A 25,706-nucleotide genomic window follows, 5' to 3' on the forward strand; every position below is an offset into this window, starting at 1 on the left:
TTGCAAGGCGATTCTGTGGCATGTTGAGCCAAGCCGTAGCAGATAGACATACTGACTTAGGATCTGATGACTAGTCTAATACTTCTTTTTGTATGTGGTCTTTCTGAAATGCCTATTTAAAAAGAAAACACTGACTTGTTTGTTAAAAGCAGAACTTTGATTTTTGAAAGTCACTTATTTGTGCGTGAACCTTTGTTCTGAAGTTAGAAAAAGGGAAGGCAAAAGCCGCCTAAAGCCTTCCTGCCGCTGTTTGCAATAAACAATCTACCTGTGTTGGTACAGAACTGAGCTAATTTAAGTCCAAAACAGATACATTTAACAATGGGGTCATACTCAGTTGCTCTATCTTAGTTATGCTAATGCATCTGCATTATTGTAACACAAATCAAATGAGGTTTGCAACATGCAAGGTTGTGCAGCTAACAAAGAAAAAAATCTGGTTTTCAAACATGCGAAACAAGTTACACAGTATTAACACTGAAGAGACACTGGGGAGTGAAAGGGAGAAGGCAGCAGGCTGGAATGCCAGCAGGTGCAAAGGTATTTATTAGATGTAGCCAGGTCAGTGTGGCCTTTTGAGATTTACCTGAGACTACCAAGGGCATTGGCCCTCATCAGCTTCTGAACCTTCCTTCTTATCTTCAAGTGCTTACAAAAGCAGGAGAGGTACCACTGTCCTGATGAACCAAAATGGGAATTATTTTTGTAAATACAAGGTCCTTGTGGTCACTGGAGAGGTAAGAGACTGCGAATTTGCCAACAAATCACATGAAAATAATCATCTGCTGCCTTTGTCAGGATAACTAGCCTAGTCGCTAAGGAAAAAGTCAGTGGGGCGATCCAGACTTTGAATGCACTTGGGCAGTGGCCTATCTGATCTTATTTCAAACCAGCTATGGAAATAGAGTCTAGTAAAACTACTGTACATTAGGTACAAAATCAAACTCAGCAGTAGACACCAGAAATGAAATAGTGGGAAGGCTGATCAAGTAAGGTCTGCAAGAATTTGATGTAGTACTGTTTGGTACTTTTTTAGTAAGTAATTTGAATGGAGGAGGGAGGAGTAGGCTCTTTTTCCTTACGAAACATGAGAAAATGCACCCTGGCAGAGCCATCAGCACTTCTGAGGATACGCTAAAATTCAAAGTAGTCTTCGTTAGCTGGAAAAATGCTCTGAAATCAATCAGGTAAGTTTCATCATGGATTAGTTCAAGGTTGAAATAAAAGGGAGAGGGAAAAATACTAAAATGGCAGACAGTGGACTGTCTAGGCTGCAGTTTTGCAGAACAAAAAGCCCTACACGCCTGGAGGAGATTTTAGAGAGCCAGAAGCAGAGTATGAATCAACAGCATGATGTGGTGATGAAGGAAACAAGCGACGTTCAAGGGTGATTGAAAGGAGTGTTGTATGAAAGACACAAGAGGCAATGATTTTATTCTTAACACTACTGAATCCTCAGGATATTGTCTCCACTTTGTGGCTTTTATGTTTTAAGAAGGCTGTAAACAGATGGAAAATAATATAAAAAGTGACTTGTGAATCATATTAGGTTTGTTTCAGCCATCAGAGAAACCTTGACAAGTCCTCAACTACAAATACGGCTCATAGAAGAACACAGCAAACGCCGCTGAGGACAGAAAAAGAAATGTCTGTTTTTCATGCAGGGCTGTTCTGATACGCTGTTTGGAGACAAAAGAACAACAAACGGTTAAACATTAAAACAGCTTGACTAGAGAACCTGTCTCAACTCTGTCACTGGAATTTATTAAAGATAAGTTGAAAATATTTGTCAAGAATGGCCAAGGTATGTGTGATCCTGCAGTAGATCTGGGAGCCAAATGCCCCTGGGATGCTCTTTACAGCTCCTTTCCGCGTGCTGGGTGGTGATGTAGGCTTCACCACTATTTATTTCTTACTGAACAAAGTTCAGTCCCATTTACACAGCACATTTTCAGCTTTACTCACCTTTATAATAACTCTTCAGCAGCAGCAGTAATTATGAGTAGACATGAATTATTGTAATCGGGTTCTGTGAAAACATCACACGAGGTCACTGTTTTTGGAGCAATGTCTTCTAAGAAAAGTCATCTTAAGTCTCAGTTCTTTGGAGGAAGCCTGTTGAGATTGAGATGCTACAGCTACCTGTCAGACAGCATCTGGTACCTCTACAAGTAACTCCGGTGCAACAGGAGCACCCACTGAGAGACAGTTTTGATACAAGATGCGATGCCTGTAGAAAAGAGTGAGACGTGGAGAAAAAAAAAAAATTCGAAGATTATTGGATAGGTTGGTGAAAGCCAGATAGAGAGCAAGGATATAACGAGCCTCAGGTCCTGTGTCACTGAACCAGTGCTGATCTGTCACCCAGAATAAGCAAGGAAAAGCCCTGCTGAAGAGCCAGCGAGACGCTGTACAAGTAGGAGCCTTGCCCTGAACTGACCTTTATTCCCCGTGTGAGCAGCGTTAGGGAGAGCCCAAATGCACGCATGCCGCTGCAGACTGTAAGAACTGAAAAGCCCCACTCGGCAGCTTCCTCTAAACACAGATGTCACCCTTAAAAATGCTACGCAGCCACTGAAACCTGCAGAGACGGCCGCGCTGTTGCCTATGCTGGTAGTACCTGCACAGAAAGTACAGCCAGGGTCTCTGGGGGAGAAACAGCTTCACACAATCACAGCATAAACACACTTCAGTTTGTGTTAAAGTGTCTCGGGCTCCTCGAGGGCATCAGTCGGACTGGGAATCTACCGCAGCAACCAGATGTGAGGGTGCGGGCTCTGTCAGGTACCAGTGAGATCTCTCCCGGGTCATCTGCAGGTGCAGAGCTCTCGGTGTTTCCTGCTCTGGTTTGTCAATCATCATTTTCATACATGTGAGCTATCATCAACATATTGAGGGTATCGATATGTATGTGCTACCAGCTATGAACACTGCACATCATTCGTGCCCAGCGCTACAGAACTAAGGCTCTCGTATTGCAGGAAAATGTAGGTTTGGCTTAATTTGTAGTGTCAACGTGACAAAGAATATTCAGCTGGTGAAGTGGGTGTAATGGAAATCTTATGAATAAAACTGGAGCTAAATGGGTATGTCTCAGAGCAGTGAGAGTCTTCATTGCTCTGCCTTAAAACATGCTGTGTCTTAGACAAACCCCCCCAGCATGTGAGAAGACTTTTGCCACAAGCAGGGATGCGTTTTATACACGTACATCCCGTCGCAGTGTGCCTGTTGCAGCCCCCTGCTCGGTCTGTACAGCTGATTAGTTAACTAATGCAAGAAGTACATGCCAGCCTGCCCGAAACGAAATGGACACACGCATACTTTTCCAGTTGGATTTAAACAGCAACGACAAAAAGAGAAATTTCTTGGGCTGAGCGATTTTATTTCTGAGCGAGGTGTCACGAAAGCCACAAAGTACGACCAAAATACTCGTAAGGCTTCGTAAGGATGACAAGTCAGTCGGGCTCTGAAAGGGAACAACGTTCGGGCAGCTCGCATCGCAACAGACATCCCGCCGCTACTGCCCACTCCTCTCCGTAAGCGTGTCTGGCACGAAAACACAGCGAAAAGAGCAGAAACGAAACAAGGAAAGACAATCCCCGCCCCGAAGCTGCGCGAAGGTGAAGGACCGCGGGCACCGTCGTGCGGCCGCCCGAACGCTTCCCAGCGCCCATCCCCGTCCCGTCCCCGTCCCCATCCTCTTCTCGGGGGGACCGGAGCCTCTGCCGCCTCCTCGCCATCACCGCGCCGTCACCGCGCTAACGCACGCCCCGGTCGCGGCTGCTGCGGGCGACGGGACGCCGGGGGAGCCGCGGGTGCCGGCGGTGCTCGGGGTGCCTACGGGGCTGGGGGTGCCGGCGGTTCTCGGGGTGCCTACGGGGCTGGGGGTGCCGGCGGTTCTCGGGGTGCCTACGGGGCTCGGGGTGCCGGCGGTTCTCGGGGTGCCTACGGGGCTCGGGGTGCCGGCGGCGGTACTCGGGGTGCGGGCGCGGCGGCGGAGCGGGCGGCGGAGAGCGGCCCCGCGGCGGCCCCGACCGTCGGGTGCGCCGGGGGGGCAGCAGCAGCAGCAGCAGCAGGCGGCGGCGGCGGCGGCGGCGGCGGTCGTCGCCGTCCCGGTCCCGCAGGGGCCCCGGCGACGGCGGCGGCCGTGGAGGAGCAGGCAGGCGTAGGGGTTGAGGGCGCTGTTGGCCGCCTCCACGATGCCCAGCGCCGCCAGCGCCTCCCGCCGCCCTCCGCCGCCGCCGCCGCCGGGCGCCGAGGCCAAGCCGAGCTCCATCGCGCAGCGGGGCAGACGGCAGAGAGCGAAGAGAGCCGCCAGCACCAGCGGCAGCCGCAGCACCCGCGCCCGCCCGCGGGCGAGACCCCCGCCGCTCCCCGCCGGCCCCCCGCGTCGCCGTCGGGCGGCCCCGAGGGCGGTCAGGCTGCGGGCGCAGGCCCAGCAGAGGAGCCCGGCGGGCGCCAGGAAGCCGGTGGCCGCCCCGTAGGCGGCGAAGGCCAGGCCTTGCCAAGGCGGCAGCTCTTCGAAGACGCCGCGGCAACGGGGCTCGCCGGGGCGCGGAGCGGGGCGGAAGGCGAAGGCCTGGGGCAGGGCGAGGAGCGGAGCCAGCAGCCAGCCCAGGGCGGCCAAGCCGCGGGCGGGCAGAGCCGGCCGGCGCCGCTCCAGCGCCAGCAGCACCAGCCCGTGGGCCGAGGCCAGCGGCCCGCAACGCTGCAGCAGCGGCAGCAGGCGGCAGGCGACGGGGCCGGGGGGACCGGCGGGACCGCGGAGCTCGACCGCCAAGCGGGGCAGCAGGGCCAGCCCGCAGCCCGCCAGGTCGGCCAGCGCCAGGTGCCCCACCAGCAGGTCCCTTCGCCGGCGCGGCCGGCAGCCCCACAGCCGCCGCAGCACCAGCCCGTTGCCCGCCAGCGCCAGCAGAAGGACGGCGCCCGCCCCGGCCGCCCGCGGGACGGGCAGGGCTCGGGGGACGCCGGGGGCGGAGAGGTTGAGGCCGGGAGCGAAGGGGTCCTCCTCTTCCTCCATCGCGCCCGGTCGCGTCCCCCGAGCTTTTCCCCCGGCGGCGGCAGAGCTCCCCGGAGGCATTTTATAGGGGCTGGCCGTCAGCCGGCACCGGGGGGGCGGCGGTGGGCTGCGCTGCACGGCGGATCGCACGCCCCCCCCCGGCACCGGCGGGCGACTAAGCCCGCTGGCTCGGTAGCCTCCGCCCGCCCGATGCCGGCAGCGCAGCCCCCGGCGGACGCGGCGGTGGGGGGGGCGGGGGGGGGAGGGGTCCGCTGCCGCCCGCCCCCCGGCACCCCTCTCCTCCGCGGGGGGGCGGGGGGTCCCGTCGCCCCTTCTGCTGGTCTCCGCACGGGAGGTGCTGGCAGCCGGCGCGACCCCCCGACGGATGGCCGCCCCCGCCACCCGTGTCCGCGGGGCACGTCGGGCCCACGGCCCGCCCGGGGGGGATAAGGGGGGGATATCGTTTTCCCTTTCCCCAAAGGGGGAGAAGGATTCGGAGCGGGGTGCAGCCGTGAACGACTACGACTCGTAAACCCAGCTGTGTTTCTAGCGGGAAAACAAATCCTTTCGCTGCTCCCGAATCCCTTCGACTTGTCGTTCCAGCCAGATGGCTGCAGGGACGCCTCTGTCCAGCGCGGTGCGGGGTCGCTCAGAGAACGTCAAAGCGGCCAAACCCTGAAGAAGACATCAGGAAAAACCTAGCAGAAAATCAACTTCATATGTGTGTGTGTGTGTGGCGGCATGCCAGGGAGGGGAGATGACAACCTTTCCTCTTTTTGATTGAAATGATTTTACTTCCGTGGCTAGGTGCCACTCTTGGTAGCCGGCTGGTAGCTCAGGATTCTGTCCTGGGATCCAGGGGGCTTATGTGGGCCATGGTACTCCATCTCTTGTTTCGGCAGATGATTTTAACACAGTCATCGGCCTGGAAAAAACAGGAGCAACCTAAACTGGTTGTTATTTCACCTTAGGTTGTGATGGAGGGGCTGTGAGAGGGCAGGCAGGCAAATTGCCGTTTTGATGTGCTTTGGAGAGGCAGGGGATGCTCACCAGCTCAGCTATCTCCCGATCCACGCTTAACGCCCGTGGCTGCATTGTTTAAAGAAAGGGGGGAGAAAGCAGGTCTTCGTTCCTCTGGTTCCAGCCACGCAGGCAGTGTTGTCCAGGTGGCACCAGGCCAGGGGCTGAGATGGAAGTGGAGAAGGCGACATCGGGTGAAAACCACCTCGGGGGGCTGTTGTTGCCCTTCCCTTATGCTGGGTCTTGTCCGAAACTCAGGGGACTCCCCTAGGCAAGAAACTGCTGCCTCCTTTGGGGCTTTCACTGCCTCCTGGGCTGATCTAGGTTGAAATCTCTCATGTTCTGTTCATACTTTGCAGCTACACGTCCGCTTCATGGATGAGAAAGTGGCCAACAGTAGGTCTGCAGTAAGAGGGTCTGGTTACAGGGCTTGTAGGTTAAGTGTGGAAGCCTTGACTGTAAAATGAAGCTGTTTGCCATTAATTGTTTATGCTGGTGGGCCATGTAGGGTCTACAACGTGCTGACAGATAGAGCCAGGTTTCAGACCGGGGGTGCCTAGATAATTTATGTATACAAAACCCAGGCTGACTGTAGACATGTCATCACTAAATGAGCTGGGAGTTTGCTGCCAAGTGTTATTTTAAGACTGGTTTGGATGTACTTATGTATGCGTGTGTGTGCGCATTGCTGTACAGGCGTGTGTATGTGTGTCTGTTTCTGAATGTGTGTCTGTTTCTGAATGTGTGTTTCTGAATGTGTGTGTATATAGACGCAAAGTTTTTTAGAGGTGTCTTCGTAAGAGTGTTTCTACCTACAGGCTTCTGCATGTTAAGATTTTGGCCAATTTGGAGAGTTTATAGGCAGAGTAAGCTGAAAGGTGTAAAAAGAGCAAAAAACTGTGGATCTCCTAGTCCCATTCTTGTGGTTAGTTTGCTATGCGCTGTGCTTATTTTCTGAAGAAAATAAGTGTGAATGTCGTACTGGATCGTCCTGTGAGTCTGACAGTGACGTTTCAGTTTCTGGGTAAGACTGGGTGGAAGCTCCTGTAAACGGGAAAGCAGAGGGTCAGTCCTTACGGTTGAGCGTGTGCAAATCAGATAACAACTGGCCTTGAAAATGCCACACCGTCACTTGTACCAGTCTTCCCGCCTGTAACAGTTTATTAGGAAGCACGCAGTTGCTGATCCCAAATAAACACGTAACGTAACGCACGGCTCTGAGCAGGGTTTTGATTCAGCGTGTCCCGCTTGGAGGAGGCGGTGGTGGCACGGGGTCACGGCGGGGATGGTGGCAGGAGGAACCCGGAGTTCTCTTCTTCTGTTATCAGGCCAGCCCCAGCACGTCCCTGCTCCTTATCAGCCCTGGCAGAGCTGGGTCCTGCCGTGCTGAGCCTCCATACATCCTGCCCCTGGTGCTATAGGGGCCAGCCCTGCTGCCTCCGGTTTGCACGTAAAGACGGGCTGCGAGGCACGACGTTAGATATGTGGACAAGGCAGGACAGCTGCCGTAGGCACAGCGAAGAGGGGCGATGCTGGACCTCATCATTCTCAGCCTCCATTTCTTCATCTGCTTTCTCATCTCCGTTGCGATCTGGTGTGGACGAAAGGTACGGTGCGGCTCTTCGTGGCTCTGCACCCCTCTGCAGCGGGATCCCCCCCACCCGCGGCTCCCCTTTGGTCTCGGCATGTACAAAGGCCTTTTTTAGCCTGATTTTCTGAGGAAGCGAGGGTGGTATGGTTGTGCTGGGCATTCAGAGGGGACTGGAACACGGTAGCTAATTGTAAGCAAATTTAATAGGAATGCTTATGTCCTCTGCTGGGAGAGGGAGAGGCTATTAGACATTTGAAACAGGTAAGAGGAGGAAGGGAAAGGCAGACACTTTTGCTCAAAAGGCCAGGTTGAATACAGCTTCTCAATAAACAAATTTTTTTTCCCTTTTGCAGAGGAAATTTTTTATCAGGTTGTATCAGTCTGTATTTCTAGCCATAGTGTTATTTAAAGAGTATTGGATTCACATCTAAGTGCTACTCTTTTCCCTTTGTATAGCTAAACGGTATAGTATTTTACAAGTAGCGTCCTTGTATTTTTTTTGCATATAGCTTTCCAGGGGATAAGGCGATTAAAGTGCAGAGTAAATGAATAGTGATTGAGAATTTATCTTGCCTCAGCCTCAGGTATCAGGTCTGCAACAGCTGGTTTTCCTAGTCCCGGTTCTGTTAGTGAAGACGTTGGCTAAACATGATCACCCAACTCCTGTGCTTTGCTTCGTGTGCTCGTTGATAGTCTGTTACTAGAACTTCTGTTCCTTTCATCTCATGTGTTAAATGGGCTGGCTTTTTCTCTGAGACCGAGACATCCATTCTACACATAGAAATCCAAACATGAACTGCTTTATAAGTGGCTTTTTAAATTTTTTGTCTTTTAAGGATGTGGATTTGTGCAGCTCAAGCACAGGAGCAGTTGGGATGGAGCCAGATGGTCTTATATTGATTGGCAAAGAAGATGACATAAAGAAGTCCCGAAGAGTAACAGCCAAAGTCAACGGCAGAGAAGTTGTTGTTTTCTACCATGAAGGGAAATTTCATGCTATGGACTCTCGCTGCTACCGTAAGATATTTGCACATATGATCTCAATGTTGCAACAATTAAGCATAAAATCTGCTGCATAAATAAATACTGTGTTCTACTGTGTTTCAGATGAAGGAGGCCCTTTACGTCTTGGAGAAATAGAGGTACGTAAGCAAAATAAAAATAGTGTAGTGCCATAGAGTCATGTGAAAACTTGTAACGCATCTTTTTGAATACTTTTATCTGAACCTGACATCGAAACAAGTGGTTATATATGTAAAATAGCAGATAGCCATGCAGCCAAATCACCCAACATGTTTTTTGTCCTAGATACTCTTCCAGGAGAAGAATCAGAAGCTGATGACATGCTATTTTTTCTTCTTCTTCTTGCAGGATATCGATGGTCAAGCATGTATTGTTTGTCCTTGGCATAAGTATAAAATTACTTTGGAAACAGGAGAAGGATTATATGAAGGAATAAACCCTTTGGAGCCATCACCAACACCACAGTGGCAATCCAAAGGAGTCAAACAAAGGATTCATAAAGTCACAATAGACAATGGAAACGTTTATGTGAGTCCTCCAGATTTGTCTGTAAGCTTTGACTCAGATTATTTTGCTGACAAGTACAAAAATAGTGGTGATTTAGCTATGGAAAAACAAAGCAACTCACAAGCAGCAGAGTAAGTCACAGCCAGAAAGCAGAATCCTGGTGAATGCCCCAATGGAGAACCATTGTCGTGAAATAAAAATGTACTATGGCTGTGAAGATTGTCTACAGATTAAATTCTATTCTTAATGTTATGTGAAAGCATTGAAACACGTAGAATTCAGTAAGATAAGAAGCTCTGCATTGTCAGAAATGCGACTGATCTTGTGCCAATGATTTTATTTTTTTAACTTGCATTTCAAAAAGACTTGTTTACAGCAGAGTGCTTCATAATATTTAATATTTTAGAAATCTGATTTTGCTAGAATTGTTTTAATTTTTAGGAGGGAATGTAGTATGTTACTGCTTATAAAACACATTACACAGTTTAAGGTAAATAGTCAGGTGTAAAGGTTATGTTTATATACTTAACAGTTTATACTTATAATGCCTTCGGTATAAATGACATGGAAATTTTTAACTCTTTAGATATGTGAGCAATCTCTGGATGTTTAGTAAGTGCCACAAAGAGAAGTACAAAGCTTGAGCACATTTTAGTGACCTTTTTTATGCCTATTTGTGTATTACTACCATGAGTCCATAGAAGTACTGATTTTCCTTCTCCTCATTGAACTGCTTTTGGTAGTTCATCAAATAATGTGATGAGCATTTGTCATGTGTAGTTTGTTCTCCTGATTCTGTTGGATAAGGAAGAAGCTGTTGGGTATAAAAACCTGATACGTAATGTAGTGGCTCTTGTCTGTTTGCTTTTATTTATTGTAAATACATCCTTATACATTCATTTGAAAAAGCGTGCTTTCTATTTAGAGCCAAAAGTTAGGTTTCTCTATGTGCGTTCACAGTCTAATATCAGATCTGCCCCAATAACCCCTCCAAGAAAGTTCCCCTCCCTGCTGTGCTGGGTGAGGGCAGGATGGGCTCTGGGACACGGTGGGTCCTCCTGCCCAGCCCATAGGGTCCAGGCTGCAAAGATACTGTGTGAATGCTTAACATTGCCTTGCACGGCTGCAGCTGCGTGGCTGCAACTCTTTGGGGTGCATTTTTGGGTGGTTTGTTGGCTGTTTGCAGAGTTTGGTCACGATCAGGTTCAGTTTGAAGTTGCCTGGTCTTCATCTGTAAGTTCCTCTTGTGCATGCGGTGGGTTGTCTTGCTTTTAATGGATGTGAAGGGTAGGTAGGTCTGTGTCAACACCATTGTTCATATAAATGCATTTAAAAGTAGTGAGGCATAGGGAAGTATCAGAGGAAAACATCTGTGCCCAACTGATCACAATGAAAAAAGCAAAGCACACAATCAATTAATTTCACCGTATTTAAATTTAGATCTCCACCTCTGATCATGCCTCCTTACATTGTTTTCATGGTTGACAGGGAGACGTGGCACCTTCACAGTGCCATTGAGATGACCTGTTTCAGTTTTCTATTTTATAAGGACTACAGCACAGAAATGCTTTCTTCCTCCTCCTCCTCTTCCTCTTGCTGGCCACTTAGCCAGTGCCGATGAGATCAGATGCAAATGCCTGCCTTCTGAATCACGTCTCGATCGTCCGCTAGGAAATGCTGTTACGTACTGACCAGTTCTGTGGGGGTTTTTTGTTTGTGTGTTTTCTTCGGTTTTTAAAGGAATACATAACCTTCTCTTTCTCACTCCTCTTGCAGCCACAGGGTAGATGTCAGGAAGGTGAGGCAGGTGGGGAGGTGACACAGCTGATACTCCGAGGGTCCGGAGCACGCATCCCTTTGGGCAGCGCAGGGGGGGTTGGAGAATTGCTTCGCTTCCCTCCCTCTTCACCCAACTACCTGCACCTGCGATGAAACTTAACCATGGATGTCTTGTCCTATTGAAAGACATGGATCATATAAAAAAAAAGTAGTATAAGATCTTCAGATATACCTGCATTGACTCATGTGGTTGCTTAGATAGTATTTTTATTTCTTTTTTTTTTTTAATGTACCGCATTAATAGAAATGGACTATTTAAATAAATAAAGATGCAGTTCAGTTTAAGAAAGTATCAATTATGAGTAATAGGCTGTTACATGTATGACATTTAGTAGAATGTTAGTAGTAGGAGATTTTGTTTGCAAGTTTCATGAACATGTTCATATTTGTGGAAGAATGGTCAGGCTTTTTTAAAACTGCATTTTCTGGGTAAAGTCCAGCAAAGTGTTTAATCATATGTTTGCTGTTAATCATATGAAATCAGTAGAGCTGCATGTCTAGGCTTAGATAAGTCCCTTTTCTTCAGTACTTCTCAATCATAATAACTACCTGCAAGCTTTTAAGGTGTTTTTTTCTTTTACTTTAAACATGTTCTTATTCTCGGGAGGATCACATTGATTTAATATCTACAGTTTGTCAGTTAGTTTGCTTTCCCCACAATTTTCTCATTGATGATCACAGAAGGAACAGAGAATTATTAACTCAGGTGGCTGTGAACAAAGGAGAGAGAGTTGGCTGGCTGTTAGATTCTCTTTTTTTTATTATTTTATTTTTCAACAGCAAAGAACAAAACCTACAGCGTGTTAAAGTTGCTACCTTTAAAAAAATATACTCAGTATTCCATTTTATTTGTCTGAGCTTTGAAGTGCTAGAATACACACCTAATTTGAAAGTATGGTAACCATTTAATGTCCCAGAGTTGGGCATTTCTGAGTTTCTTGTCCTGCCAGCCCTTTCTAGGTTTCTAGTTATACTGATATATCGCGTGAAGACATGGAAAACACAAGGGTTATCCTGAAAGGGAGCCAGTCAGGGGGTTGGTAGGGAAGAATGGAGGGGAAACATGGGGAGATGTGGGATGTGATGGGAGAGCAGGGACGGCAGGCACCGGAGCTGGGTGAGAGGTGAGGAGGATCAGGATGGGCGAGAAGAGGAGGTGTTGGTACTCGTGGGGGAAGGAGACTTCAGTGGGGAAAAACCAGGACAGGCAGCAAAAGGCACTTTTGGGAGTGAGGAGACTGAAGCAGAGTGGGGGACCGAGGGCTGTCCAGGGAACTGCAGGTGGGGATGGAGGAAGGCTGGGACCTGGCCGTTTGCAATTAGAGACTAATAGCAGGGCAGAGGAGGGAGATGAGGAGTGGTTAATTAAGGCAGTGAGACTGAGGTGGCATTTAAGGGACAATGCAGAGACAGAAGGAATGAGTAGTTGTGGGCAAAGGACCAAAAAGTCACTGGCTGGATAATTAGAGCTTCCTGGAGAGATGTGTTAATGAGAGCAATGTTAAGATCAACCCTCCAAATCATGCAGGAGGAGTGTTTTGTTGGTGATAATTTTGGGGGTTTAGTTTAATTTGACAAATGAGCAAACACCATCTGTTTTCCCACCATTAATCAGCCAGGCGAAGAACAGAGAAATGTATTTTGTGCTGTGGATTGAAAATTTTCATGATGACTCTGCAAGACATTCTGGCTCTGTAAGCTGCTTTAACAAGCAGCTTGAACAGAATAACAAGTTATATTTATCCTATCATGGAGCCATCTTTTCAAGAAAGTCAGGTGAAAACTATGACTAGTAGTTTGAACTGCAGCTTGAGCCTTGACATGATGTAGTGGCACCATAAACCTTAATTAGACAATACTAACTGTAAAGCTGGATGCTGTATGTTTTCCTTCTGCATGTAGTGCCTTGTTCTGCCATGTCCCCTTGACCTGATTTAGTGCTGCGCACGAAATAAAGGACACCTTCAGTGTAAAAAGTGTTCCAAAGGCAGGACTCAGAAGTTTATGAGCGTACCCCATATGGAGCACATATGTTGGTGACAGCAGTCTTTGCAGGATAGGAGATCACAACAGGCAGGAAAAAATGTGTAGTCTATAGGAAACCAATTTTAAAACCAACCTTTCACTGTTGAAGCCCTTTGCAATAGCAAATTGTACAGTTCCCAATTTCATGCTGAATTTTTGAATGAAATCAGGTCTGAAGTTTGCACCTGTGCTTTCTGATATGGTTTGGAAAAGTAACTCTCACTATTCCCCTGAGATCGTACAATCACAAGCTGTGAGAGTCAGCACTCGCCAATTCCCAAGTGTCCCATCGCTCTGCCCACTTGGCTTGGCAGCTGCTTTCGAAGGTTAGGGGAGGGAGCAGGGGATGGGGAATGGAAATAATATTGCTGGAGAGGTACTTAAGCCTCTGGCTGTGTGTGGGGAGAGGGGATGTGTGTGGGGAGAGTGCCCTTTGCTGGCCGTGCTGTGGGAGAGCCGGTGTCATAACCTGACTGCCCTGAGGGGTTATGCATCGGTAAAGGTTGAGGCTGTCGGGCAGGTCTGGGTCACAACAGTGCCCAGATCCCTCCCTGGCTGCCTTACTTCCACCCATCTGGTTTTTAAAGCGGGTCCCTGTACAATGCCAGACCAATGTCCACAGGATAATGTTTGCAAATGGGAGACAAAAGAACCGTACCCATTGAGCTCCAGTAGGGAGAGAGTTAAACCAGCCAAACATCAGGATTACTAACGTATGTATACTTTATTAAGCATCTAAATACTCGCTAATGCTTCCTACCTTAGATCTGCCAGATCTAACTCCATTCAAATAATGGTGGATAAAAGCCGTTATGAACTCCGTGTTGATAAGAGCGATGATAATACAGATATCGCTCATGGTTACAATGGAGGCGACTGGCAATGTCATCCAGTCGAGCGTCCCTGGCCGGGAGGACGTCACCACGTCAGTGAGATCCTCAGCTGGCTCTGTCCTCAGGTCAGCTCTCGGAGAGAAGCTTTACCTCCGCGCAATTACTTGCAGCTGTGATGCGAAAGCAAACCACAAACCACAGGCGGGCTTCCATCAAAGAGTGGTGCAGCTCTCTGTCTTGCCCGCGGTGGCAAGGTGCTCGTGGTTTTGTGTCAGCAACGTTTGCAAGGAGAAGGGGGGGTTCAGTCACCACAGCTTGGTCCTACAGCCGATCCCACCGATGGGGTCTTCCCTGTCCCGGCTGCATCCGAGGCATCGGGGGTGAGTGGCTTTCTGCCGGGGCAGCAAGTTCAGCCGGCTGCGCCAGTGGTTAAACCGGCACCGTGCTGAGGGCGCAGGGATGCAGAAGTAGGGGAGGCTTAAGGGGGTGTGATGGGTTGGGTCAGTTCTTTGAACTCTGTCCAGCAAGCATTGGTTTTTATGTGGCATTTATTCATGCAAACCTACTGATGCCGTTAAGTGGAATTTTTTACTTGAATGAAGAGTTAAGCACAGCTTTCAACATCTGACATCTAGGCTAAAAGTGAAAGTGCCAGTTTTGCTTGTAGGTACACAAACTGGGTAATTGGTGCGGATAGCCTCATTAGCCCATTAATGACTCTTCTTCCATGAGATGGAGACAGTCCCCTGACAAGCACCGGCTGTGATACTTGAACAGTGGGATTGGTCTGCTAAAAGAGATGTTTGTTGTTGCAAACCGTAGTAGTTAGAAATCTAAGGCTTATGAAGGAAAGACTACTCCAGAAATAATTATCCTACATGAAAGTTATGGTAAAATGTGTGTTATCTTATTTAAAAAGAAAAAGTTAAAAATAATTTAACTCTTAGATTACAATCAACTTTTGCTGAGGCTGTGGTTTACTAAAGACCCAGACAACACAGAGGTTACAGGTAAAGGCAGTATCTTTTTATTAAGCCAGCCACTGTAGTTGGAAAAACAACTAGAGCTTTTAGTCACACTGAAGTAGGGCCATAGCACCTGAAGGCTTTTCTGTTTTTTTTCATGTGTATATGTGACATTTAACAGGAGATACTACCTCTGCTTGCAGATGTCCTGCCTTGATTTCAGTTAGTATCCAAGACACATAGATACATCCCCATTCAAGTAAAAAGTATCATCTTTTTTATTACGGTGTATACTGAACATCCTGAAAATACTGCATGCTTATTTGGCACAGATAGCTCCAGGAAAAAAAATTGCATAATTCTGTAGCTGCATTTTGGCCCAGAAAAGGACAGAAGAGCAGTGCAGTGGTTGGCTTGCCCTATATTGATTGTATGGCCTTGCAGCGTTCCTGGCACTGGACTGGCTCAGCAGCCAAGAAACCAGCACCATCATCTGAATTTGAAAAGCAATAGACATCCAGGATGAATACCACCTCCCAGGAGGCTGTGTCAGCTTGCAGTGCTCACGGTATTTTTCATGACACTGAACACTGGAGGAAAACGTGAAGCTCACCATCAGTTTGGAGATGCAGGTGTTCACACAAATTTTTGTCATCAGTTTACATGTGCTAAGTGGAAAGGAGGATTGATGTTAACTAAATTCATGTGCAAGGTCCTGCACCTGCGTTGGGACAACCCTCACTATCAATACTGGCTGGGGATGAAGGGATTGAGAGCAGCCCTGCCAAGAAGGACTTGGGGGTACTGGGGGATGAAAGGTGGGATGTGAGCCGGCAATGTGCGCTTGCAGCCCAGAAAGCCAACCGTATCCTGGTCTGCATCCAAAGCAGCATGGCCAGCAGGTCGAGGGAGGGGATTCTGCCCCTCTGCTCTGCTCTGGTGAGACCCACCTGCAGTTCTGCATCCAGCTCTGGGGTCCTCAGCACAGGAGAGACAGGGACCTGCTGGAGCGGCTCCAGAGGAGGGACACGAAAATGGTCAGAGGGATGGAACAGCTCTCCTGTGGGGAAAGGCTGAGAGAGTTGGAGTTGTTCAGCCTAGAGAGGAGAAGGCTCCACAGAGATCTTACTGCAGCTTTTCAAAGGGGGCCTGTAAGAAAGATGAGGACAAACTTTTTAGCAGGGCCTGTTGTGATAGGACAAGGCGTAATGGTTTTAATCTAAAAGAGGGTAGGTTCAGACTAGATACAAGGAAAAAATTTTTTACAATGAGGGTGACGAAACACTCGAGCAGGTTGCCCGGAGAAGTTGTGGCTGCCCCATCCCTGGCAGTGTTCAAGGCCAGGTTGGATGGGGCTTGGAGCAACCTGGTCTAGTGGAAGGTGTCCTTGCCCACGGCCAGGGGTTTGGAACTAGATGGTCTTTAAGGTCCCTTCCAACCCAAATCGTTCTGTGATTCTGTGATCCTATGTAATGTTGTACTCCTGGTTATTTTTTCTGTTGCTTTTTAAATAATTGATTAACTATAAAGACAAAACATACTGGCATTTAAAAATGTTTGCTACTTCTGTGTTGATCTCTTATCCCAATGGGCCTTGCTTCTGTAATTTGGACAATGCAAGGTTTAACAGTAATTATCTGTTCATTTTTATGGACAGGTTTTACACAATTTTTCTTTGCTGTGCAGAACGGAAGAATCCTTTCCAAGAACATTCATAGCAGTAAAATACAGTAAGTCAATATTATTGCCTCATATAGCCTGCATTTTAAAATTTTATCAGTCAGTTCCCTGGTGAATAATATTATGTGTACTTCACAGCTGTGAAACTGAAGCAGAAATTAACATTTGAAATGTTCCCTAGTTGGGGTATAGATGAGTATTCCTCTAGAAAAAAAGTGTAAGTACTGAAAATGAAACAAAAATAATACTAAATGGGTTTTTGGCATTTACCCAAACACTCTTCTCCATATCTCCTCAGTGCAGAATGGAAACAAGAAGGAATCTGAAAGTTCCTTCAGGCTAAACAAAATAAACCTCATTTCTTGTCTTTTTAAGTCCAAAAGCGACAAAACCAGAGCTGTTCTAAAGCCCCTTCCTGAGATTTCAGATAAGCGACACAGCTCGCAGTTGCTGCCCCTTGCAAAGGGCAGCAGTTTTGCTCTGTAACGGCGGTGACTAGCTTTTCCATTACTTAAGCAGTGACATATTTAGCCACTTCTTACACATACGAGGCTGCTTGCGGGAAAGCTCCCGAAGCCCCCCCGTGCCTGGCTCTGCAGAGCTCACCCCGGAGCTGTGGTCAGGACCCGAGGGGACACCGTATTCCTTTGCAGACCGTCGCTGACTTCTGATGAAGTCGTTACCTCCTCGAGAAAGGCAGGCTCCTGCTGCAGCTGTGGTTGGAGGCAGAAACTAGAAACGCACGTGGGTGGTCCGTGCCCGTTCCTTGGATGGCTTTGCCCAGGGTGTTTTGCAAAGAGCTGTTGACGGCTGCGTGGCAAGGCTGGGCTCCTGCGGTGGTCCTGCTCCTGCAGGGTAGCTGGGAGCGAGTCACCAGGTCGATTACAGAGGAGGATGGGGTCCCCGCAGCCCCCTCCGAGTCCCTTTATAAAGGAGCTGTGGGTGGGAAGAGCGACAGTGAGAATATGAGTTTATTTGGCCAGAGCTGTTCCGGGTGAAATAAAAAGTGCAAGTTCACCTTGGGACCCCTGACAAACTCCTGGGCTTTAACATAAAACAGGCTTTTGCAACGCCATCCCTATGCCTCAGGAGCAACATAAAAATTAGTGAAGAATGGATACCACTAACAAAATCACTGTCAAGGTCTTTCACATATCGCCCATCTCCAAGTTTCCTTGCAGCCAGGGAAATGGAACAATGGAGGGCAAGGTGCCCGACAGACAGCAAACTTCAGATGTTTATTTCAAAAGCAAGGAACTGAGTTTCCAAAACAAGCAGCCCTCACTCTTTGCAAGATCTTTTTTAACCCAGTGGCACTTGACAGCATACACATCTGAGAACTGACTGTAGCTGTGTCCTCTCCTACTGAACGTGGGGCTTGTGCGATGTTTATTCTGCTGAGATGGGATCTTGGCACAATGCTGCATGGTACCTGGGAATGGTACCTAGTCACAGGTTTCTTTTAATTTGGATTAAGAGAGGATAACGTACATGGTTATGCATATATATGCATATTACACAAATTTTTCTGTAAATAAATCTCTAGCTGCTAGGCTGTAGCACATGGTGAATGGCAAAAGAGGTAGCTGCGAGGTCATTTCTTCATTCAGATGTTCATCCTTTTCAGAGTTTGATAATCCAGGTTCCAACAAACATAAGCCTTCTAATTGAGGGGTATTGTAGCAGCTGAAAATCAGTTCTTTTTTATGAGGGTGTGACTTAGCAATACTTTTTGAAATAGTGCCTTCATTTGACTGTGAAGCACAACCTGAGCTGTGTTAGAATCCCACCATGTTACCATGCACAGTTCATTTTCTCTTGGCGTGATGCAGTAATGGAGTCATGTCTCGCACCACCTTTTTTCAAATGCAAAACCATGACAGCCTTGAAGTTAGGGGCAAAACTTCTGGAGTGATAAAAAGACTAGGGCATTTTGACAGAAAGTTCGTATACCAAGATATGGGAATCTCATACTGCTCCCTAATTAGTGCTTGCTGATGCAAAAGCAAGTTCAGCAAAATTCATTAAGTCCACATCCACATACACTGTTTTGCAGGACTAAAGACCAAATGTCCAGTGGTTTTCTTCTTTACTTACGTGTTAAATATTCTCTGACTCTTGAGCTTTGTTTTATCTTAATTGCTCTGTGTATGTCTCAAACTGTACCACTGTAATATCCAAGTTTTCATTGAAAAACTTATCACAATTTTCTAGCAAGATCAAAGGATAATGATCCCCATTATTCCTGGCAAATGAGGCAAAACTTAACGTAAATAGTGCCTCTTAACTTTGGGTCCAGTCCCCTATCTCTGAACTGAGATACTGAAAACCTCTTGTTTGGGTTTTTTCTGAGTACATAATAACATAGAGCTCTTTTGTTTGAAACAACAGCTTTCTTCAGTGCTGGTTTCAGGTAAGCACTCTGTACTTAAGTGAATCATAGCATAAAGTGTCAGGAGAATGAGAAAGGTACTGTTAGTCATTGCCCATTAAAATCTGTTTCAAGTGACTTGCCTATATTTAAGAAGTCTAGCAAGGAAATAATTTTTAAGAGTAACTAGAAACTTTTCACATCTTTAATGAACTCATTCACTCAAGCAGTAAGTGATGGCGTACTGCAAAGATTGGAGAAGAGGTTCTTTTTAAAAAGATGGTCATGGTTGCTATCGCAACCCCATGCTGTCACCTTGGTAATGGATCTGAGACTCTACACCCTCGTTTCCTCTTAATCTTGAATGTAACGAGAGAATTAAAACGCTATGGAAAAGAGGAGAACGTGAAAGGTGAATATTCATGGAGACCCCCGTTGCCTAACGGGAGCTACAGCACTAAGGGGGGGACCCAGGTGCCTTCTGGTCTCTGAGCATCTCCCAGGTCCCGTTGGGAGCAGTCGCTGTTTCTTGGCACCCGCGTTCAGCATGACACCATCCCTGCACTCCTCCAGTGTGAGGGCCACTGGGGTGTGGATGAAACTCCAGCTGGGGGTCTGGGGGCAAGAGAGAGAGACCGTGTTGGGGGGTCACAGGCACAGCTTGGCTTTGGTGGAGAGACAGCCTGTCCAGAGAGCCCGGACCTGCTCTCTTCTGGCTGGAAACCCAACAGACCTTAATCAAGGCCTATAATGAACAATTAGCATACAGTTTATGACAATAGTGCATATAGCCTCTAAAGAATTTTAATTCCATCAGCAAAATGCCTTTAATGTGCTCAAGTAATTAAGCTTTTATTTTAAAAAACTTACTTGAAAATATACAGCTGTGGAGGTACGGGGCAGTGTGGCCAAAAGGAAAAAACAAAAAGAAAGAAGGACGGTAAGAACAGATGAGTGCACATTAGTTGATTCTAGTAGAACAGGAAGCTTGGAAAAGATCTCAGAAGGCCTAAGTTATTGAGAACAGATGAACAAGAAATAACAGCACAAGATCTGTTTAGAACACAAATAGCATTTTAACATCACTCTGCTGATGTTTTCCTTTCTTATAATTAACTTTTCCACTTGCATTTCCCAATAATAATCTTAATTACTGTATTTTTAATGCTCATTTTTGCCATTATGCTTAATAATCAGAAATTAGTTTAAAAATAGAGTTTTGCTGCCATTTATGGTATTACATAAGAAGCCCTCCTTCTAAAACATAAAAAGGGTCATTGGAGCTATATTCAAGACATCTCAGAAAATCCTGTCATTCCTCTAGCTGGTTGCATTACATCCTAACCAGGTGTCTGACACATGATTTCCGATTCCAAACCATCTGATACTACTGGCCCAAATCCACCAAGATTAGCTGTAGGACTTTATAGTGTCTTACTAGATGAAATGATAATTATGATCTATTTTCTGGTAGATGGTGTGAAGAAAGAAATCAGGCATAGATTCATCTTTGGACAATGCAAGATGTTTCAGTGCTAATAAATGGCAATCAAATCCATGACCTAAAAACAATGTAGAGCCTCTTTGAAGGTCTGAGACTTTGTATTTCATTAATTATGGTACAATATTGTTCAGAGATTTTCTTTAAGCTTGTTAAAAGCAAATACTGAGGCTAAAATAGCTAGACATGGTATTGGTACACTTTGTTATTTCCTTTCAGCATACTAGATTAATAAAACACCTTATTAATTCTGAGCATCCTTAGTACTTGTAATGAGGTAACTTAGATTTGTGATCTTACATCCTTTACTTCAGGCAGCAAGACTTTTAGCTGACATCAATGGTAGGTACTTGTTCAAGATCAGATACGTGTCACTTATTTAGGTGCCTAATTTATACATGCAGTTCCAAAAGTCCAGGTTACATAATGGGACCATGAATATATGTGATCCTTCCCTTTAGCAAGTTCCCTGACATGAAGTCTTTTCCTCTCCTCTGCAGATGAAGGTCACGAATGAAAACAAACTGATTTTTCAGGCCAAATTTTTGGACTGATGTTCTGAGAAGGTGCAAGCACAGAGACACACACAAAGATTTTATTTTCCTGCCATGTGGGGATCTGGCTAGGAGAGCCAAATAAACTGTTCTGCAGGATCTCCTTCTGGGAGCTAAGGTGTTTAATAAGAACAGTTTTATAAAATAACAGTGTTTTTCCAAATGGAACACTGTCTTGGCATGACTTTATTCTAGACCAGCACTTACCTGAGAAGCTTCTGAGGAACCGCAGTTCTTTAATAGCCTGTCAGTATCTGCTGCAGCTAATTTCACAATACGGGTAGCTCATCCCCTAAAGGAAGACAAGAGAAGTGAAACTTGTGCTGATTGCAATCAGAAAAAAATGAATGTGATGATCTGGTTGTTTATTTTGACACAATAAAGCTAGTATTTAATTACTTTCAAAGTCACAGAAGTAAAGATGGATTGGTTTGCCCCCCCCCCATGTTAATATTTTAATAAATAAATTTGTGAACTTGTTTTAATTCTTTCTCAATACTTTATGCCAGTGTTTATACCTTTTAAATTGATATTTTTGAAGTTTCTTACTATCTCGTCATTCTTTGCTGCACTCCTTTGATTTTTTTGCTTGTGCATCACTGCTGCTCTGCTGTGAAGACAGAGCATCATATGATGTGTCCAAGCAGAACTGACTTCAGTCCTAATCCTCACATAACATTGTACGAAGACACCCTAAAAGGGTGATCCATACAGAAACTGATGCCATTCCTCAGTTATTCCAAGTGCCTCAAACTGTTAAATAATGTGTCCGGATTCTGCAAGCTAGTGGGGAGAATTTCTCTTACTGATAACAAAAATTGTGGTCTTACCATCAGATTGTACAAGGCAACTGAAATGAGACTGAAAATCGAAAGATTGGCAATTGGGAATGAGAGGAATTCTTCACTAGCCTTCGAAGTCTGCCTGATACCAGGTTAGAGATCAAGATAAATGAGAAGTCTTTGGATTTAAGTTGCTAGCTTGTGGTGTTAATGTATACATTCTATATATATCCGTAGCAACAGTTTTGATATTTGCTAGGGACTAAGGCTTGGCATTCTGATGCTCCTCCAGTCAAATCCACCCTCCATAAAAGTCTGTTTCAAAATTTCCGTACAGACCGTAAGGCAGCAGCAGGGCACAACCCCCAGTTTTAAAGCACCTTCTGCAGCTCCTCTGCAGCAGCAGCAGCCGCAAGGATGGAAGGAAAGAAGGGCCGAGGTCTGGCTGCATCTTGGGAAGGTTTTGAGCACTGGGAGAATTGGGTGACATTGATAAAATCACTAAGACTCATGGGCGTAGAGCTAACCTAAGGCACCTTCCCCTTGCAGTGGAATAGCTGGGTGCCTGGTACTGTCCCTGTAAACCCCATTCATAAAATGGAGGACTGGACCTCCGTCTCCCCAGGAGCGCTCAGAGCTTACTTGTGCATGACCACCCCCTGCAATAATCGGGCTAGAAGGTTTACCAACCCAAACAAGTGAAGCGGTTTTCGTGAAATTAACAATGAAGAGCTCATCCTCATCCTTGCTAAAAATACTGTCCAATCACAGGCAAAATATTGCAGGACCCATTTTCTTTTAAGTTTTCTTCATCACCTGCTTAAAAACATTGTTTTACTGTTGCCAAGCTATTCCTGTCTTCAGTGGTCAAGTATGAAATCGCAAATTCAGGTGAACGAACTGTCTCTTGTATACTATAAATTGTGAGCCACAGTTTCAGACAGATGGAGAACACTATCAGCAGAATTCAGAACATCAAAACCGTAAAACATTCATTTCTCATCACAAGCAAATGTCTTGACCACTCACTTGCGAGAAGTTCATCTTTGTTTAGTTTAGAAATTCTGGAGCTTCTGAGGAGATGTGATTATCTAATGGATAGGCATTTACCATATATGCTCCATACCACAACACAGGTATTGCAAGAAGATGGGTAAGATTTTTGAAGAGCCTACTCGCACTCCATCTGAAGTTTCAGTGGTATATATCTGGCCTGAACTAATTATTTTTTACACAGTTCAGAAATTTTTGTGGGTGATATTATCAGATTGTTGCTCTTACTGACTGATTGTTTCAAGCTTCTCTTGGTCAGGAATTAAAGTCATAAAAGGACTGGATTTAGAACAACAGGTTCTCTAGCAGAGAAGTACATATTAAACCACTGATGTACCAAAATAAGATTAAAACTCAATTAATTAAATCCCATTTAGCAATCCATAGAAATGTGTCACATAAAATATTTCTATATACTTACTCATTACTTTGCTGACAGCTCAATTTTAAATCAGTACAAATGTTTTGACTCATAAAGAATGGAAAATACTTTTAAAGACTGAAGCTTTTCAAATAAGTTCCATTTATGTTCTTTCTTTTAAAATTTTCATGTAATAGAGAGGAAATAAGAGGTAAGTTCAGCCATTAGGTAACTCCATTCCTTAGGTAACTCCACTCCTGGACTTAAAGCACAAGTTATTTTTGTTTTAGTCTGGATGCTGTATATTATTTTCTTTTGAACTCACTTTTGTTAATAAGCACAAGCTGCATAAATCATTGCACAGAGACTTTACTGAGCATTGGCTTTCAGAGGGGAAAACTAAGTGTAAAACCAGAATATTTTGTCCCAGCAGAACACATTTTTGCCAAAAGTAAACCAAAGAAGAGAATAAAACTGTCTTGTAGGGATGTTGTTGTATAAACTACTGTTTGTAAAATCCATGCAAAAATCTATAAACCTAGAAGCTCGTAGAAAGCTCCTATTGCTATTAAAGAGAAAACACAATTGATTTTGTTCTTTGTAACTTGTTTTCCCCTTTGTTTTACCTTGCTCCCAAACGTTCTGCCCTGCTTGGTCTTTTCCAAACATCATGCCCCTACTTTATTATTTTTGTTAGACGAAAAAGCATTGTTAGGCAATGCTGGCAAGATTTCTGGAGATATGAATCTACATTCAAGACTATAGCTTAAGTTGCTGCCAAATACGTAATTGAAAAGCACGATGTAATTTAAGACTCTTCACTGTAGAACACTGCGTGAAAGTTGCTGATGATTCAAATATAAGGAAAAAAAACCCCAACAATGAAGAACTGCTAAATCTTTTCTTGCAGAAAAAGACTGATTTTTTTTGTAAATGTTTTCAGAGAAGAAACAAAACATTAAATGTGTGCCTGAAACGTTACCTTTTAGTAGTATTTACTGTTTATACTTACACTGTAAGAATGTCAGAGCATCTTAATTATTCGGAGACTTATCCAGTGCCTCTGAAGTGAAGCTAAGGCAAAAATAGGGCCTTTGCCATAATAAAGTTGATGCTATTTGGCATATGCTGTTTATGTCTTCAGTTTTAAACTGAGAAGTCAGATCTCATCCTTAGCAGGCTAACGTGACTTTTGAAACATGATTTTTGAACATGATTTTTGAAAATTATACTAATTTTGTTCTTTCTTATGATTCAGTAGAGAAAATGTTAACTCTAAGAAAGGAAAAGATTTGTGAAATTCAAACAAAACTGCATTCTTTTATATTAACAAAGCATGAAGTTTTACTATGAGGTTAATAGAAGAGAAGCAGATGGAAATTTATAATGCATATACTACCATCAGAAAAGCAACACACCTGCCATGAAAAAGAAAAAACAAGAAGTAAAAAAGGAAGTTTAGACAATTTACTGATGCTAGAGCTTCATAGACACTAAGTGGAAAATGAACCTGATACGTTACTTGTATGTGTGTTCTTTTCATCCAGCTCAACCAACTGTCTTTGCAATTGCTTGCCAGCTCCTTTTTCAAACTGCTTGGCAATTCTTCTAGTTTTTCTGCAGTATCAAGAATAGTATATTGTTATAATATAGGAAAATTCCTCTTCTTGCTCTTTTCTGTAAGTGATCTTTTTTTTGCAATATGAAAAATTTAGGCCCTTAAATGCTAATCTATTTTGATGGTTTCTGAGCAGACCATCTTTCATGCTGAGCAGTCTGGCCTTTTGGCCTCATTTTTCTTGCAACTATAATACTACTAATAAAGCAATAGACACTAAATCTCATTACCAGAAAACATCTAGGGCTGATCAGTGAGTTTACATCTGTGCAAACTCTAGACCAACAACAAATACAAGGTAATTTGTAGTTACTTTTATTTACCTCAAGTTAGAGAAAATAAACCACAAAAGTACAATACTGATTTATAGATTAAATCAAGGTTTCATTTTCCATTTGGAAACCTGGCATTCAGAAATGTTGGGTTTTTATTGAAAACTTTTTATGTGAAAACTTACCAAATTTGTCCTGGTCCTCCTCAGTGATTTCAGAGGTGAGGTATTTAGTGCAGATGTGCACTTCAAAAAGAAAAAAAAAAAGCTACAAAAAGACAACAGCCCAAACTAGAACCCTTCTGTGACTATACTTTATATACCCAGGGTATGAGGCAGGAAAATAGTCATTCACTGGCTTCTGTTCTTAAAAAGAATCCATTTATAAAGACACTGTCATTTATGTCCTATTATCACATGCCATTTCTCACATCACATGTACAATTACCAGCCAGTAAAGGCTCCTGAGCAGCCAAACACCTCTTGAGAGTGGGCTGCTGTTCTAGAATAAGTAGTACAAGAGTGCAGGAGAATGAGAGAGGCTGTGAGACTAAAATTAAGTGATTTTCTGTTACAGTGAAAGCGGTGAGGACAAGATTCAAATCCATGAAAATTGTTCAGTTACCACACACAGATCATCCTCTCTTGCTGTCTCCATACATGCCTCTGTAGTTAGAGGTATGTGGCCAGCGGAGGAGGCTGAGAACTACAAG

The 25,706-nt window shown here is 45.2% G+C and overlaps 2 protein-coding genes across 2 annotated transcripts; one reads left to right on the plus strand and one right to left on the minus strand.

Moving 5' to 3' along the window:
- Nucleotides 1-3,352: 3,352 nt before the first annotated feature.
- Nucleotides 3,353-5,195, minus strand: GPR150 (G protein-coupled receptor 150). The gene is given in 2 exon segments (XM_069777714.1): nucleotides 3,353-4,052; nucleotides 4,055-5,195. Coding segments are annotated over 2 exon segments (1,320 nt in total). The 5' UTR covers nucleotides 5,081-5,195; the 3' UTR covers nucleotides 3,353-3,758.
- A 1,560-nt stretch (nucleotides 5,196-6,755) lies between these two features.
- RFESD (Rieske Fe-S domain containing) lies at nucleotides 6,756-9,986 on the plus strand. The gene is made up of 4 exons (XM_009918350.2): nucleotides 6,756-7,626; nucleotides 8,447-8,627; nucleotides 8,718-8,752; nucleotides 8,982-9,986. Exons 1-4 carry the CDS (start codon nucleotides 7,549-7,551, stop codon nucleotides 9,273-9,275), a joined length of 588 nt encoding a protein of 195 aa, XP_009916652.1. The 5' UTR covers nucleotides 6,756-7,548; the 3' UTR covers nucleotides 9,276-9,986.
- Nucleotides 9,987-25,706: the final 15,720 nt, after the last annotated feature.

This window comes from Haliaeetus albicilla, chromosome Z (assembly GCF_947461875.1).
Source record: "Haliaeetus albicilla chromosome Z, bHalAlb1.1, whole genome shotgun sequence".
In the NCBI taxonomy this organism is placed as follows: domain Eukaryota; kingdom Metazoa; phylum Chordata; class Aves; order Accipitriformes; family Accipitridae; genus Haliaeetus; species Haliaeetus albicilla.

Coding starts and splice junctions, on each gene's coding strand:
- RFESD (XM_009918350.2), top strand. CDS start 7,549: ATGCTGGACCTCATCATTCTCAGCCTCCATTTCTTCATCTGCTTTCTC. Junction 7,627..8,446: donor CGATCTGGTGTGGACGAAAG/GTACGGTGCGGC, acceptor TTGTCTTTTAAG/GATGTGGATTTGTGCAGCTC. Junction 8,628..8,717: donor TATGGACTCTCGCTGCTACC/GTAAGATATTTG, acceptor ACTGTGTTTCAG/ATGAAGGAGGCCCTTTACGT.